This window comes from Mirounga angustirostris, unplaced genomic scaffold, assembly GCF_029215605.1.
Source record: "Mirounga angustirostris isolate CCGP_5_RB_7025 unplaced genomic scaffold, mMirAng1.0.hap1 SCAF_3, whole genome shotgun sequence".
Lineage (NCBI taxonomy): Eukaryota > Metazoa > Chordata > Mammalia > Carnivora > Phocidae > Mirounga > Mirounga angustirostris.
In genome coordinates this window covers 185,845,807-185,862,335 of record NW_026991711.1, presented here as the reverse complement: position 1 = coordinate 185,862,335, position 16,529 = coordinate 185,845,807, and the positions used below count along the sequence as shown (strand labels likewise).

General features: G+C 43.0%; 1 protein-coding gene across 1 annotated transcript in view; it reads left to right on the top strand.

Moving 5' to 3' along the window:
• The window catches only part of DNER (delta/notch like EGF repeat containing), a 299,636-nt gene that overhangs the window by 200,516 nt on the left and 82,591 nt on the right, over window positions 1–16,529 (top strand). The window contains exon 7 of the mRNA XM_064587206.1: window positions 10,549–10,662. Within this exon, the coding sequence (XP_064443276.1) occupies window positions 10,549–10,662 (114 nt within the window). The remainder of the gene's footprint in view (window positions 1–10,548; window positions 10,663–16,529) is intronic.

The following is a 16,529-nucleotide window of genomic DNA, read 5'->3' as shown; positions in this document are numbered from 1 at the left end:
CCATCCCCCGAGCCCCAATTCGGGCTGCTGTCACCTGCTGCCTGAATGATTGTGACAAGGCTGTCCACCCTCTCCATGGTCCACCTCGCTTACCACCACGGCGCTGCATTCCAGAAGCCCTGGTGTGGCGACGCTGAGCAGGGCTGAGATGTCAGATGGCCCGAGCGCACAGCCTGCACCCATTCCTCATTCTCCTTGGGACTTCAGGGAAATGACTCCCTCTTGAGGGGTCTCAGCTTCCTCTCTGAAACCCGGGATGGCGGATGGGATCCGTAGTGCCACCCTCCAGCGATGCTGTGACACTGAGGGAAAATGACCCACGTGCCGTGTTCAGAAAGGTGCCTGCACAAACATCAGCAATTGGTGCAAGACTATGCGATTGATAGAAATGGCTCTTGCTTCCAGGATGGGTCTCACTGGGTCATGACAACCATCCTGGAAGCTGGGTATTGTCATTCTCCATATTTCATGCAGGGGGGACATGAAGGTCAAAGTCAGTCCTTTGATGTGCTACTCAGCCTGTCTTTGCATGGCCATCCCGGACCTTTGACTCTGCAAGCCACTGTCCTTTCCACTGTGACTCTTGCCTGTGTGCTTATTAAATGTGGTTACTTTCTTTCTCACCTTGAGATGAATTTTCCTAATTTTGCTGGACGTCAGCTTCCTCCCACGTTTTCCTATTGCATATTCCGGTTTTAATTATATTTTATTGATTGCCTTTCACAGATGGGCCACCTATGTCTTCCTTTTTTTGCCTTTGGTTTTTAAATCGTATTTGCATTTGTTCGGATGTGTTTGTTTTTCCCCTGCCAGCAGATCTTACTTTTTTTCTGTTAAATAATTCCTGCCTTCTGACTTTGAAATTGGATGCCTCTGAGATTGAATGTCTAGATGGCCTGCAGATTCCTGCTATTTATTTCTTGCTTCAGTGTGCTAATATTAGGCACTCCATCTCTGCCTCCGGGCTGAGGCCTCAGCCCCCCTGCTCTGATCCCCCAGCCCCGCTGCTCCGATCCCCTGAGGGCAGGAGCTGAGGCTGGTGGGTTCTCGCGGTAGCCTCAGGCTTTCAGTACAAATCCAGCATCTTCGCCTCACTGCACAGCTGGGCTATTAAAAGACCAGGGATGTTAAAAATAGCTCCACCATGATTCCCACCTTGGAAGCTTTCAGGATAGCTCTCCAAAGAAACAATTAGATTCTATCTCACAGATAGTCAGAGCCACACAGAAGAATATTTTTATTTCAGTAGAGGAATCATGAGGTAAACATCATGCACAAAAACAGTTGTGCAGGGAAGGAGGATGTTTAGAGAAACACCTGATCGATTGCCTTGTTTTCTTTAATAGCCTGATTCATTTAGCTAACAATGCTTCCTTGTGCTTAATCGTTGAACTGTAGAAGGCTTTCCTTCATTTCAAGAGCACAGCCAGCATAGACCATGATTTGGGGGTGCCGGGGGCACAGGGTTTTTGTTATGTTGCTGGCAATCAAAAGACACTACCAAGATGTGGTTTTCTTCCAACCATCTGGATATTCATGGGAGAACTTAGCCATTTTTCTCTCTGTACACTGATAAATTTTAAATTATATTTTCTACTTAAATACGAAATAGTATAAAATTAAATGCTCCAAGTCTACATTAGACCAAATGGAATCTGGGAATGCATCCACTGAATGGATTATTGGGTTCAATGCGTTTCCTTAAAGATGCCTGGTCATCTTTACCATCGACCAGCCTTCTCTCCATACGTGTGATTTGTTTCACCTGACATCGTTTCTCACAGTCAGGTGCCTTAAAAATACTAAGCCTCCATTTAGAGTTTAGAGCTTTGCCAGTCGTCCCATCTGTCCTGGAAAGGCATCCTTATTACATATCCCAAGGCATAACTTTTTTCTGTCTTCTTTGTCAAAGTGGAATGTTCTCCAAAGAAACAGTAAAACCCTCCTAAAAGGAGAGATCAGTATTTCCGATAGTCACCTATTTATGAACCAGTTATTATTTTATTTATTCATTGCATGTCACAATTATTAATTTCTCAGTAACAAAGCTTTTAGACTCAAGTAATTTATTTCAAAATGGTCTTTAACATGCTAGAGGTTATATATATTCCCAAGGATTCTGATTTTTAAAAATGTCCTGAAGGTTCTGTTTCCCTGCCTTGAAAGGATTAGTTTCTGTTTAAGGGAAGATGAGAGGTGTTGGGAGGAAAACAAGTGTTTTTGGTCTGAAGGGCCAAGGTCTCATTGACCTAAACCAGGGTTTCTCACCTCTGGTGTGAGGAACAATTGGGGCTGGATCATACTTTATTGTAGGGGACCATCCTGTGCATTGTAGGATGCTCAGCAGCATCCCTGACTCCTACCCACTAGATGTCAGCAGCCCCAGTGGTGTGATAATAGACAAGGTCTCCAGACATCACTAAATGTTCCCTGGGAGGGGGACTCACCCGGTGGAGAACCACCGATGTGGGGAATTAAATCCTGCTGGGGGCTGCTGCACAGGAAAGAAGCCTGCTTTAGGTCTGTTGATTTACCGTGTCATGGGCACCTGTTGAAGATGCTGAACGCTTCTTGGAGAAGCAAGACTGAAGTTCAGAAGAGGATCGCTGTAACTTTCCATCCATCCCAGTCTGGCTGGGGAGGCGGCGGGCAGGGGGCAGGGTGTGCTTTAGCACAGCAATTGCTCCATTGTGGTGTCTCCCAAATTGGAAGTACCCATTGCAGAACACAAGGTGATTTTTATTTATTTATTTATTTATTTATTTATTTATTTATTTTTAATTTTTAAGATTTTTTTATTATGTTCAGTTGGCCAACATATAGTACATCATTAGTTTTTGATGTAGTGTTCAATGATTCATTAGTTGTGTATAACACCCAGTGCTCATCACAAGACGTGCTCTCCCTAATACCTTCTCAAACTCAACACCCAAAAAGCAAATAATCCAATCAAGAAATGGGCAGAAGACACAGACAGACAGTTCTCCAAAGAAGACATCCAAATGGCCAACAGACACATGAAAAAATGTTCAACATCACTAGCCATCAGGGAAATACAAATCAAAACCACAATGAGATACCACCTCACACCAGTTGGAATGGCAAAAATTAACAAGGCAGGAAACAACAGATGTTGGTGAGGATGCGGAGAAAGGGGAACCCTCCTACACTGTTGGTGGGAATGCAAGCTGGTCCAGCCACTCTGGAAAACAGTAAGGAGGTTCCTCAAGACATTAAAAATAGAGCTACCCTACAAGGTGATTTTAGATAGCACATTTTTGCGAGAATACATGCTTATTTTAATAGCTATGTATTTATTTTGGTGTGCATTAGGGAAAAACGTAACCAGCACATTTTGCCCATGCATTTTTTTTTTAAAAGATTTTTTTATTTATTTATTCATGAGAGACAGAGAGAGAGAGAGGCAGAGGGAGAAGCAGGCTCCCAAGGAGCAGAGAGCCTGATACGGGACTCGATCCCAGGACCCTGGGATCATGACCTGAGCCGAAGGCAGACGCTCAACCATCTGAGCCACCCAGGCGCCCTGCCCATGCATTTCTGGTATTATTGGGTAAGGAGAGACTAACACTGACTTAAAAGGTATAGTTGATTTTAGGACAAAAGTTTTAAGCAAGTTGATTCATTTGTGCTAGGAAATGTTTAAGTGTTGCGGATTCAGAGATTAACAAAACAAAGTCCTGGTTCGTAGGGAATTTGTTCTCAAAAGGAAACCAATGAAGGAAAGCATTTCAGGTAATAAATATAATGTGAGGGAGCTTGAAGGATCTCTGGGGGGATAACAGGAGACTCCAGGACAAAGTCCTGCTCCCATGGCTCACCTTCTAAGTGGGGAGGTAACAAGTCTATGTGTGTATTGTTGAGTAGAGGTAAGTGCCAGATGAAGAAGAAAGAAGGGCTTGAGGCCTGAGGTCTGAGCAGGGAAAGATTTCTGGGCAGAGACACGACTCATGGGAGGGGCGGCCATGGAAGGGTGTAGCATCAGAGGGTGCAAGGTGATGGTGGGACACCAGGGCTGAAGTCTGATGGTCTAGAGTGGCTTTCGTGCATAGGGAAGACTGTCTGAAATTATCTTTTGTGTTTGTTCCCTTGCAAGAATTAAATAAAAATAAATTATAGTGATTCTCAAGCTCCATGAAACATCTCAGTGTATATTGGCTTAGCCTGCTCTTTCAATTAAATTCATCAATCAAAAATCAGTTATTCAGTTATTCAACTGAACATTGTAATTGGAATCAGAAGTCTGATAGACTCTCTCATGCATCCCATTGCCCTCATCACGGCATGTTCTTTGCACACCCGTACTCACAGATTAGCCAAACCAAACACCAACGGCTGACGCCAGGGCTTGATCTCTGACATCACATCACCATCTGTGTATGTGGCTGTACCTCTTTCTGGGTTAAAAGACTCGGACCACGAAGGAGAGAGCTGTGTTATCCTCGGCTAATTGCAGTTCTTGACCTGAATGGATTAGAGCTCGTACTCAGAGGACCGAGGTTGTTTCTGGGAATGAGATTTTTGACTGTCTCCTAAAACCTGGGCATCCAGGGCAATTTTCAGGTCAGTGAGGAACACATAGAGGCCACCCTTCTTTATTGTCTCCAATGGCAGTAAACAGCAGTCCGTACTCTCCAGATGGGGTTGATTGCACGTGGCACAACCCCTGGGGTCAAGAGACATTTTAACCTGTTTTTATTTATTTTATTTATTTATTTTTTAAAGATTTGATTTACTTATTTGAGAGACAGAGAGCGAGCACGAGCAGGGGGGTGGGAGGGACAGAGGGAGAGGGAGAAGCAGACTCCCCGCTGAGCAGAGTCCGATGTGGGGCTTGATCCCTGGACCCCGAGATCACGAGCTGAGCTGAAGGCAGATGCTGAACCAACTGAGCCAGCCAGGTGCCCTGTTTTGATTTTATTTGTCCTCCCCCTTGAGTTTGTAGTGGACTTCCTTCCCTGCATAGTTGGATTTCGGGTCTCCCTGCCTGGTACTGGAGATGACTTTAATGCACTCTTAGGTCCTCTAGTCCTTCATGTAATTCATTTTTCACCTCTCCCACCTTCACTTCCCGCTTTTACAGATGAAACCACAGATGGCATCTCCTGTGGTCCCCCTCTTCTCCCTGTTTGTTGCTGATTTTCTTCCAGAGCTTCTCGTTACATGAGTTTCAAGTTCGTGCCACACTTCTCTTTCGAGGGCAGGATCACAACTGCTCTTGTCGTGTGCCATATCCCTCTCACGTCTTTGTGTGGTCCTGAGGCCACAGCATGAAAGCACCATTAAAGACCGTGAGAAGGAGCTTGGTGAGGTGAGGGACAGAAGGACCCGGGGTGGCTGCAGGGCAGTGGTCAATGGGAAGGGTGGGTGGGGCTGCAGGGGGCAGATCATGTGGTGCCTTTAAGTCACGGAGTCAAGTGTTTGGGTTTTGTGCCAAGCCCTTTGTAAAGCCGGTGGAGGGCTTTAAGTATAAGAGCAATAGGATATAAGTTACGTTTTTTTTTCTTTAAGATTTTATTTATTTGTCAGAGAGAGACAGCAAGAGAGGGAACACAAGCAGGAGGAGTGGCAGAGGGAGAAGCAGGCTCTGCATTGAACAAAGAGCCCGATGTGGGACTTGATCCCAGGACACTGGGATCATGACCTGAGCCGAAGGCAGACGCTTAACTGACTTAGCCACCCAGACACCTATAAGTTATGTCTTGAAAAGCTCTGTCTGGCTACTCCCCCATGGATTATAGGATGGACTGGAGGAAAGCAGGAGTAGGGCTGAGGAGGTGGGCTGAGAAAAGCCTGGTTTAAGCCCTAGTGAGAGGAAATGATGCCTGGAACCAGACCAACGTGAAAGCGTCACTCGGTTGTGACACTAATTTGGAAAGGGGTCCGTGAATGCTTCGGGTTTGGCTAAGAAGGGGCCTTATCACTAGTTCCCTGGAAAGAAATGAAGACAGTTACTGATTCTTGCCTCGGTAGTTAGGTATAGACTTTTGTCCTTTGGGAACCTGAGGAGGTTTGTCTCTGTTGTGGATTTTTAGGGAAGTCTATCTGGCATTCACGCCCTTCCCGCATACTTTACATGGGCTTTTACATGGGCTTTTCTTTGTGCCTTGCCAACATTCCCCTTGGGAACTTAGGACCTTGATCTTTAAGTCCTGACATGTCCATTTGTGAGTGCGTGTGTGTTAGAGCAAATTCTCCTATAACAGGCACAGAATGACCGCATATCACCCTTTCTTATCCACTATGTTGACATAACCACTGCTTTACTCGAACATTTTCCACAGGGTCCTCTGTATGTCTGGCATTGCTTTGGTAGGATAAGGAAATGTCCAGGGTCAGTGTGGTTACTTTTTTCCCCAGAGAAGAGACCAACTTCCCACAGGATAGAGGAGAGAACCCAGGCAAAACCTTAATGGTCTTATAAAATTTAAGTTCCTACCATTCACTCATTTGGTTTTGACACCTCAGTTATGATATCAAAGAAAGACACAGAAGACACAGGAAGGGTGATTTGTGTATGCCTGAGATACACAGTTCAGAGTATTATATATAGATTGATATCAGGGATTTGTCTGACAACTGTAGGTAAGTCTCTGCTCTCTGAGGGTCTAAGAAACCGATTATATGGTCCTTGTCTTCTGCCTGCCCTCTCCCAGATCTGGCTACAGTTGGCTAGGAGGGTCAATGCAGTCAATGATGGTACTCCTGGACCTTCCAACTAGCACCTGCCTTGAGGCCAACAGTAATTCCTGGCTAGGTGTGGACAAACATGAGGTCCTGAATGACAGCTCAGCAGACCCACAGACTGGTTATTGCCAGTAGCTGACCAACTGGTCACCTGCAGCTAAGGATGCTCATAATCCCATAATCCCATAATCCCAGTCCTGCCTCCCTGCCTCCCTCTCTCGTTCCTCTCTCACTCCTTTGTTGTGTTTCATTTCCAGTTATATTGCACCCAGAGGCATGTTAATATACACATATGTTAAAGCTCTAGCTAATTACACATGGTCTTTTTCTTTCTATTTCCATGTTTCCCATATTTAAAAAAATCTTTAATAGAAAGCTTAAAACTCAGGAACCAAAAGCAATGATATGGTGACTGGTCCCTGACCCGTGTTCCTCGTTGGAAAGGACTACTGGCATTTGAGTAACAAAACTCTAACAAAACTCTCTTGTACTGGATCATCTCAGTGTGAGGCTTTAGAATCTCCACCACTGGAGGACCGGTGGGAGCCCCCCAAACCATTTATGACAATCCCAAACACCCCACACACTGCAAGTGTGGATTGGCCTCTTAGGTTGAAATCTTACTAAACTTGCATATGTCAATATTGGAGCAATTAACAGCCCTTAAGATTCACCTTGCTTATAGGTTTAATTTATTAGATCTATTGGGTAATAGTGAATCAAATGCATGGGAAGATTTGTGTGTTATCCAACAACTGCGGCTCTTAAAAGGAAATTGTTGAAGTTACTAAATGTAGTTTAAAGTGTTTCATTAGGGCGCCTGGGTGGCTCAGTCGGTTAAGCGACTGCCCTCGGCTCAGGTCATGATCCCAGGGTCCTGGGATCGAGTCCCGCATCGGGCTCCCTGCTCGGCGGGGAGTCTGCTTCTCCCTCTCCCACTCCCCCCGCTGTGTTCCCTCTCTTGCTGTGTCTCTCTGTCAAATAAATAAATAAAATCTTTAAAATAAAAAAAAATAAAGTGTTTCATTAAACTTGTAAATGGGACCAAACATTAAAGAGGTCATTAAAAGTATTCTTTAAAAGAACAAAACGAAACAAAACTCCTTTAGTTAGGGATACATATTGATGTCTTGACAGGTGAAATGAAATTTGCTTGAAGATGCCCCAACAGGGAAAATATAAAAATATGAAGGAACTAGATGAAATTAAATGGACAGAATGTTAGTAATTGTTGAAGTTAGGTGCTAGATATGTGAGGGTTATATAATAGTCTCTCTATGTTTAAATATGTTTAAAATACCCAAGTAAAAAGTTCAAAAAAAGTGAATGTTAACATTTTCTCTAAAGAACTTTGAAGCTCATGGAATCCCTCATTCTGCTCATGTTCTTCCTGTCTGGTAGATGCAGATGCACCCCTTACAGATGATATCTAATTGGCTTCTGGCTATTTTTCATGCTTTTGTGTGATTCTGTGGTCCCAGTTTTTGGTTTTTTCTGAGGGCAGGATTCATGACTCTGTGTCTTAATGAACACACCTGCTTAATGAACACACCTAGGAAGCCACCATTTGTAATTGGCCACACACAGACAATACTTGGTAAGCCCAAGAATAACCATGGTGTTTACTTTACATTTGTCTCTGTGTCTGTCTATATCTACATTTTTGGTTATTTTCCCTTCATGTTAAATATATGTTTGTTGAGGACATGATGCACGTTACCTCAGGCATAATGATACATTGAAGGGTTTGGGTTCAGGAGTTTGACTGCCTATGTGGCTTTGTGAGAATTACTAAACTTTATAGTCCTCAATTTCCTCATTTGTAAAATGGACATGATTATGATACTGACCTCAGAGTTTGCAGTGAGGGTCCGTTAATGTATAGAAGAAAAAAAGAAGTGTTCTATTATAAATATTAGCTACTATTTTTAGTCAAAAAGTTATTTATAGAATTCTCTTTTTTTTAAGATTTTACTTATTTATTTGAGAGAGAGAGATTGAAAGAATGAGTGGGAGGAGGGTCAGAGGGAGAAACAGACTCCCCTTGGGGCAGGAAGCCCAGTGTGGGACTCGATCTTAGGACTCTGAGATCATGACCTGAGCTGAAGGCAGATGCTTGACCGACTGAGCCACCCAGGTGCCCTGTAGCAATCTTCTTAAAAACAGTTTGCTCTCCCTCATTCTGAATTTAGAGCTGTCATTTGAAGGTATATTAACATAGTATTGTCGTATTAATGATATATTAATATGATAATATTATTATATTATCTGAAGATATATTAACATAATATCATATTAAGATACTCTGTTCTGCAATTTTTTTTAAAAAGATTTATTTATTTATTTTAGAGAGCGAGAGAGAGTGGGGGAGGAGCAGAGGGAGAGGGAGAGAGAAAATCTCAAGCAGACTCCCTGCTGGGTGTGGAGCCTGATGCAGGGCTCCATCTCATGATGCTGAGATCATGACATGAGCTTAAATCAGGAGTCAGATGTTCAACTGACTGAGCCACCCAGGTGCCCCTTTGTTCTGCAATTTTGAAATAGCTTTTTGTCCTGGTGTTTAGATTTTTAGTTTATACAAATATTTTACTCATCTTATACTCACTAATAAGCTAGAATTTCCTGGACTGTTTTAAAGCATGGAGGGAAGAGTAGGGTTGCAAATAAATGCCTCCACATTCACAATCTGTAATTCATACTAGTTTGGCAGGTAATTGAAGCTCAGGCAGATCATCTCTCTTCTAATATCATTGATTTATTTTTGCAAATCTCAGATTCAAGTGCTAATGACAGTCTTTCAAAACTAATAATTCAGAGAGACAAGTTTTTATGTACTTAATGTACATCCTAGGAAGGTATAAAATGTTACAGTATGATTATAATTGTGTAGAAAGTATCTGTGCATAAAAATTTCTGATAGAATTATCTCCAAATTATTAAGAGTTCTGTCACTCAAATCACAGAACTAAGGGCAACTCCTCTTTCTATTTGACATCTTGTATTTTCCAGATTTTCCTTCATAACTATTTTCTACTTTAAGAGGAACATATTGGCATATTATCTCTTCAAAGTTGCCTCTCTGGAGGGCTTTGTTTTCAAAGTTAATAAAGAATTTGGAATTTTCTTTTAAAGCTTTTTGGTTGCATTCTGATAGATGGAAGTCCTTATTTCCTCACCGCACATGTGTGGTTCTGTTACTATCCAATGACATCACTACTGGAGTCTTGCTTCACAGAGAATTTACTGAGTTGGATGTGATTCAAATAAAATTAAGAATAATATATTAATGTGCTTAATATTATGTGTGTCTCAGTCTCTTTATCTTTAAAATGAGGTGATGGGGCATGGCATTAACACAGAAGGGTTCTTTCAGCTGTAAAATGTACATTAAAAATTTTTTTCTAATACCTAGCATTTTTCCTAATGCATTTAAAAAGAAAAATAGATATTGGGATGACCTAGGGAAAGTGGCCATCTTTGTTAGGTCAAGCAGAACATTGTAGATCGTGTTTTGCCCTACGTCAGAAGGAAGCTGGGACCCCTCCGTTTCTGAAGGTTCGGACTAGTATTTCAAAATAAAATGCAGAGCTAATGCTGAAGAAAAGCCTCTCCTTGCAATAAAGACTTTTGTAAAGGAAATGATTTTTGAACTGCAATTCTAAACTGCGATGATTGTTTCTCCTTGCAAAACAAAAGTAGACCAAGGAGTGGCTGGGGGGGCCCTTCAGCTCAAAGCTGTTGTTTTTGGTGGGTGGATACCTGTGGACTCCATCAATTCCTGGGGCAATGCACTGTGGTTTTGAAGTGACCCATTTTATAAAATGTCTATCTTGTTTTACTCAGGTTATACTGGAGAGCTTTGCCAATCCAAGATTGATTATTGTATCCTAGATCCATGTAGAAATGGAGCAACGTGTGTTTCTAACCTCAGTGGATTCACCTGCCTGTGTCCAGAAGGTAAATAATATTGCCTAGGAATCCCTTTTATTTTCCACTTTAAATCATAAACTACTTCGATCAGCTTTAAATTTCAGAAAAAATCCGTACAAGAGAACCTCCTATTTTGTTTACAAAATGTTTGAATATTAGACATAATCTAGGAATTTCTGTGATTTTTATTTATACATTGAAAATGAATAAATAGGGCGCCTGGGTGGCTCAGTCGTTAAGCGTCTGCCTTTGGCCCAGGTCATGATCCCGGGGTCCTGGGATCGAGTCCCACATTGGGCTCCCTGCTCCACGGGAAGCCTGCTTCTCCCTCTCCCACTCCCTCTGCTTGTATTCCCTCTCTCGCTGTGTCTCTCTGTCAAATAAATAAAATCTTAAAAAAAAAAAAAAAAAGAAAATGAATAAATATAATACAATGAATAACTATAATAAGTTTTTTTAATAAATTTCACATGTTAAAATTTTCAAAATTTTGTTTTTGATACCAGTTCACATAAAAAAATCTTTTTTTAAAAATTTTATTTATTTATTTATTTGTCAGAGAGAGAGAGAGCACAAGCAGGGGGAACGAGCAGAGGGAGGGAGAGAGAGAAGCAGATTCCCCACTGAGCAGGGAGCCTGATGTGGGACTCGATCCCAGAACCCTGGTATCATGACCTGAGCGGAAGGCGGACGCTTAACTGACAGCCACCCAGGCGTCCCACATAAAATATATTTCAACATAAAGTTCACCTGCTTTTATTTTTAAATAAACTTTATACCATCTTAGAAACTTCAAGTTATCTGGAAAGCCACATCTTTTGAGCTATTTTTCTTTTAAACAAGTTTTACTTTTAGAGTAGTTTGATCTGAAGGAACAGGCAGATAATCATAGCTGGTGTGCAAGGAATGATTTTGGGCTCAGAGGAAGTTCTCATTTCTGCGTGGAGGGACGTTATGGAAGTGATTACTTTAAACTTTAATGTTGTAAGAATAACCTGATATTAGAGGTATTTCCCCCTTAAAACCAGCATGTAAGCTCCTGATCCACAGCAGGGACATTGACAACCACATGAAGTACAATGACGTCCTCTGCGGAGATTAAATGTGGAGTCTGAGCGTAAGGAAACATCTCTGTCCGCCACATTATCCTCCGCTGCCCCTGGCTGAGAGGCTGCAGGGGGCCAGTGGGCAGTTGCTAAAAGGCACTGACCTCCCAGGTGACCTGAGGGCTCGGGGTTGCCAGGAGCCGCCCCTGCGCTCGGTAGCATCTCCTACTCTTTGATGTTTTGAAGACTAGAACTAAAGAAGTGAATCCTGTCCCCCAGCTTCTGCTCACCTGCTTGGGGGGTATTAACAGGAGGCAGTGACCAGCCTACTTATCCCTGCACCCCGTTCCCCAAGTTGGCATGTGTTCCTGATGTATGCGGTTACCATGACCATGGAGTTCAATGTGCTTGATGAGCCCCAGCTTTGACTCTCGCCTTGCGCCTCTGAAGCAAATGGGAAAACCTGGAAATGTTGGAAGGGTGGAGGGCTGAGCAAGCAGCACCCACGTCACTTGCAGATAGAGCACTTTGCAGATTTTCACAGTGTCACTAATTCGTTGCTACCTACGTGGTTGTAGGCTGTGCTTAATGGGCAAGGGCGGGCTTCAGGGTCACCAGCTGATTGACCTCGGCAAATCATTAATCCCCACTCCCCCCCTCCCTTATCCTCCTAAATGTGGGCTACACGGTGATACTGCAGACTTCACAGGGCCATTCTGGGTACAAATAGGATTTTTGTGAAAGAGCTTTGAAAACTCCAAATTGCTTATTTTTACAGTTTTGATCAGAAAGTTAAAATGAAGCCGCAGAGGCTCAAAGAGGTAGTGACTTACAAAAATCACACCACTGGGATGCCTGGGTGGCTCAGTTAAGTGTCTGACTCTTGATTTCGGCTCAGGTCATGATCTCAGGGTCCTGAGATTGAGCACCATGTCGGACTCCGCGCTCAGTGTGGATCCTGCTTGGTATTCTCTCCCTCTGCACCCCCACCTTCCTCTCTAAAACAAATAAATAAAAAAAAAATTTTAGAAAGCTGAGTATTTAAAAAAAATCATCCCAGTAATAAAGGATGGCCCTTGAAGTAGGACCCGGGGGTTTTACTTTTGCTCCATTTTTCTGGTGGATGGAGGTGGCCGAGCACTTCCTGTTCACCAGGTGCTGTGCTGGGTGCTGGGACTTAAGGGTTAGCAAAGCTGGGACGGCCCCTCCCGTGGTGCAGACACAGATAAGTACGTAATGACAACAGGACTGGGGCCTTGAAGATGCACAGACGGAAGCTGGTCAGTCTTGGGGAGCTGGGACTGCTGCCCACATGGGGAGAGTCTGAGTGAGGACAGGGAGGAGGAGGGCGGAGTTGATGGTGTCACCAATGAGGGAAGACAAAGAGGAAGAAAGTGGGTGACGGGAAGGCTGAAGAGTGCCAGGCTTCACGGGGCTTTGTGGGCCGGGGTGGGGCATTTCACTGTCATCCTGAGGGGGGAGCCAGGCGCTTTGGTCTGGAGCCTGGCCCCGCCACTTATTCACCAGCCCCGTGTCATGGGCGAGTGAGCTCATACCTCTGTCTCAGTTTCCTGGTCTGTAAATTGGGGAAATGATACTGCCCACGTAATAGTCGGGATGAAACAAGATGACACAGGTAAAGTCCTTAGCACAGTGCCTGGTTATGTGCTTATTCCATATGAGCTGCTTCATCATTATTGTTTTCCTAATAACGATTACTATTAAACCATTGATGGATATAGACTGGAGAGAGACAAGAAGGGGAATAAGGAGAGAAGTTTGGGGATTGTTGCAGAAGTCCAGGGAATAGATGTGGACTGGTAGGAGGGGAAGGGTGGAGCTTGAGTGGTCAAAAGAGGGGGCCTGAGGTGGGTGGGTTATGGAGGGCGGGGGAGAGTAGGGCACGTTTGTGCCATCTTTCACTCTCCAGTTGGTTGTGCCATTCATGGAGAAGAAATGCAGAGGAGAGGTGTTATATTTTGGACGTGTTGAGTTTGAGGGGCCTTTGAGGCATCCAAGCAAAGAAGTCAGCTGCGCAGTTGCTGTGTGAGTCCGGAGGTTGGGGCAGAAGTCTAGGCCAAGTCCAAATACAGACACATTAGCCCATAGATGGCAGTTTAAAGCTGGCCATCTGGAGGATTGTCTCTTTTATCCGGTGGCCTGTCCATTCCTCCATGCTGTCTAGATAAAGCCTAGAGGAAAAGTGATGATCTGGACTTAAAAGGATGAAGACAGATTTCCCTTTACCTTCCCTGAAGATGGACCAGGAAAAAGGGGCTTTAATGATAGTTCTGAAGGATTCATTGCCGTGTTTTGTAGCCTCTTAGGGGGAGCGGAGGCTGGGCTGGCATTTTTAAAGCCGCCCCTCCCACTGGCTTGCTCTTTGGGTGCTGGTTGTAGAAAATAATGTTTATAGAGCACTTTACTTTAAAAAGCTTATGTCTCCAGGATCCTTCTCACATCAGCCACATTGTGAAGACAAGTTTGGAAGGTGTCTCAAGTGCACAGAATGTTCTGGATTCTGAGCCAGCACTGGACACTTGTTTCCTTCTTTTATTTCTTTCTTTCCTTTTTTTTTCCTTCAGTGCAATCACTGTTTTTGTCATGTTTGCTTTGTATGTATGCATTTACATATATGGTCTGTGTCTTTGCGAAGTAATTTGAAAGTAAATGACAGACATCATGCCCCTTCATCCCCAAATAAATCAGTTTGTGTTTTCTGAGAATCAGGACATTCTCCTTCATATGTTACTGTGCATCTAGAAAATGATCACATCTAAGAAAATTAGTAATGATTTCCTAATATTGCTTGCTGTGTGCCCTTTTTTCATTTAATCCTTTATATGTGTTAATTCTGTCTGCCCTGCTTCCCCATGTTATCTTGTGAGCGTGAGAAATACCCTGCCCGTGGAGCACTTAGCTCCATATTTTATGTTAGTAAGACGTTCATAAAAATGTGTTTAATTATAAAAGTCAACACTTAGATATCACTCTGTATGTCTCCCAGCTCATCTGACCCTCACAGCAATCCGATGAAGCAGATGCTATTAATATTTCCATTTAACAGATTGGGAAACCGAGGCACAAGAGATTAAATACCCTGCCTATGATCATATAGCTAGAAATTTAAACCCAGGCAACTTGGCACTGGCCTTCTTTTTTTTTTTTTTTTTTTTTTAAGATTTTATTTATTTAAGAGAGAGAGACATAGCGAGAGCAGGAACACAAGCAGGGGGAGTGGGAGAGGGAGAAGCAGGCTTCAGCCCGATGTGGGACTCGATCCCAGGACCCTGGGATCATGACCTGAGCCGAAGGCAGACGCTTAACGACTGAGCCACCCAGGCGCCCAGCACTGGCCTTCTTAACCATTGTCCCATACCGTCTCTAAATACATCCTTTAAAATAAGTTCCATCTTGTTTATTTATTTTTAAAGATTTTATTTATTTAAGAGAGAGAGAAGCGCGAGCAGGAGGGGCAGAGGGTGAGGGTCAAGCAGACTCCCTGCTGAGCATGGAGCCCAATGCGGGACTCGATCCCGGGACCCCGAGGTCATGACCTGAGTTGAAGGCAGACACTTAACTGACTGAATCACCCAGGCACCCCCTCCATCCTGTTTATTTTTAAAGATGATCTTTGTAACCAGAGTCATGAGTAAAATAAATGAAAAGTATGTTGGGTTCTAAAACTTCTAAATGTCCTTGCTAAAAATTCTTAAGTCTGGGAAAAACTAGAAAAAAATTTTTCATATATATATTTAAATAAATTTTATATATATATAAATTTCCTTTTTGCAAGTACAGTGAGATCCTTTCACAGAAATTCCCAATTCCTTCCCAGTCCAGAAAGCTGTTAAAACTAGGTTTTCCCTTTGGATAGTGCTTTCAACTCTGCACTCATATGCTGGCTCTTTTCCACCCTTTTCATCTTCATTCCGTTTCCTTCAAGGATCCTTCTCCCTCCCATCTGGACCAAGTCCTCTGAGGTTGGAGTCCTTCCTGGGTATCTGTCTCCTTGCCTCTCGCCTTCTTTTTAACCTCTTTCCGAAAGTTCAAAGTCAGGCCTACTGGACGGCGTGCACGGTGATGATCATTTAAGCTCTCCTTCTGGAAGTTGTCTGCTTTCCTCCTACACTTAGATTTTTATCCTCCATCAACAGGTTCTGTCTTTCCTCTGAATTTCTACTTAACTTTCACGAGTCCACATCTGTAAAGTGCCGTTTCAGGTTATGGGGACTGTGGTGCTAAGAAACAAAAGTAAAAATGTCATGAGTGTTTTCTTATCTGTACCTTATTGAATGACAACAGCACAGAGCAGTAATTAGAAGCTGATTTTATTGCCTATGTTATTTACTCTGTCCGCTGATATTGTCTTTATGTTTGGTTTAGAACTTTGAGATCCTTAAATTTTAGACTAAATGCATTATAATTCTGAAGACACCTAATTATATATACTTACCATCACTGCCTATTGGTATTTAAACATGCAAATTTAAATACATGAATATATTTAAATGCATATGTAAATAAGATCTGACTATGACTGTCTAGCCATCATCTTTGCTTCAGCATCTCAATTTTTATTTTTTTTCTGCCTCAGAATTTGAAGCAGAATACCACACAGACTAATAGGGAATAAAAAAGAACTTAATAGAGATGAAAACATTCAGCAAGAAAGCCCATTTGTTGGTTCTGCAGGTGTGATGATTGGCACGGTGCAGGGTATAGGATCGCATTGAGTCGAATCTAATCACTTTTCTGGCATCTCCCTGGGCGTGCACAACCAGAGACTGGAGTGAGAATATGGGGCTTCAGGCACTATTTTGAGAAGATATTATTTTATCCAATATA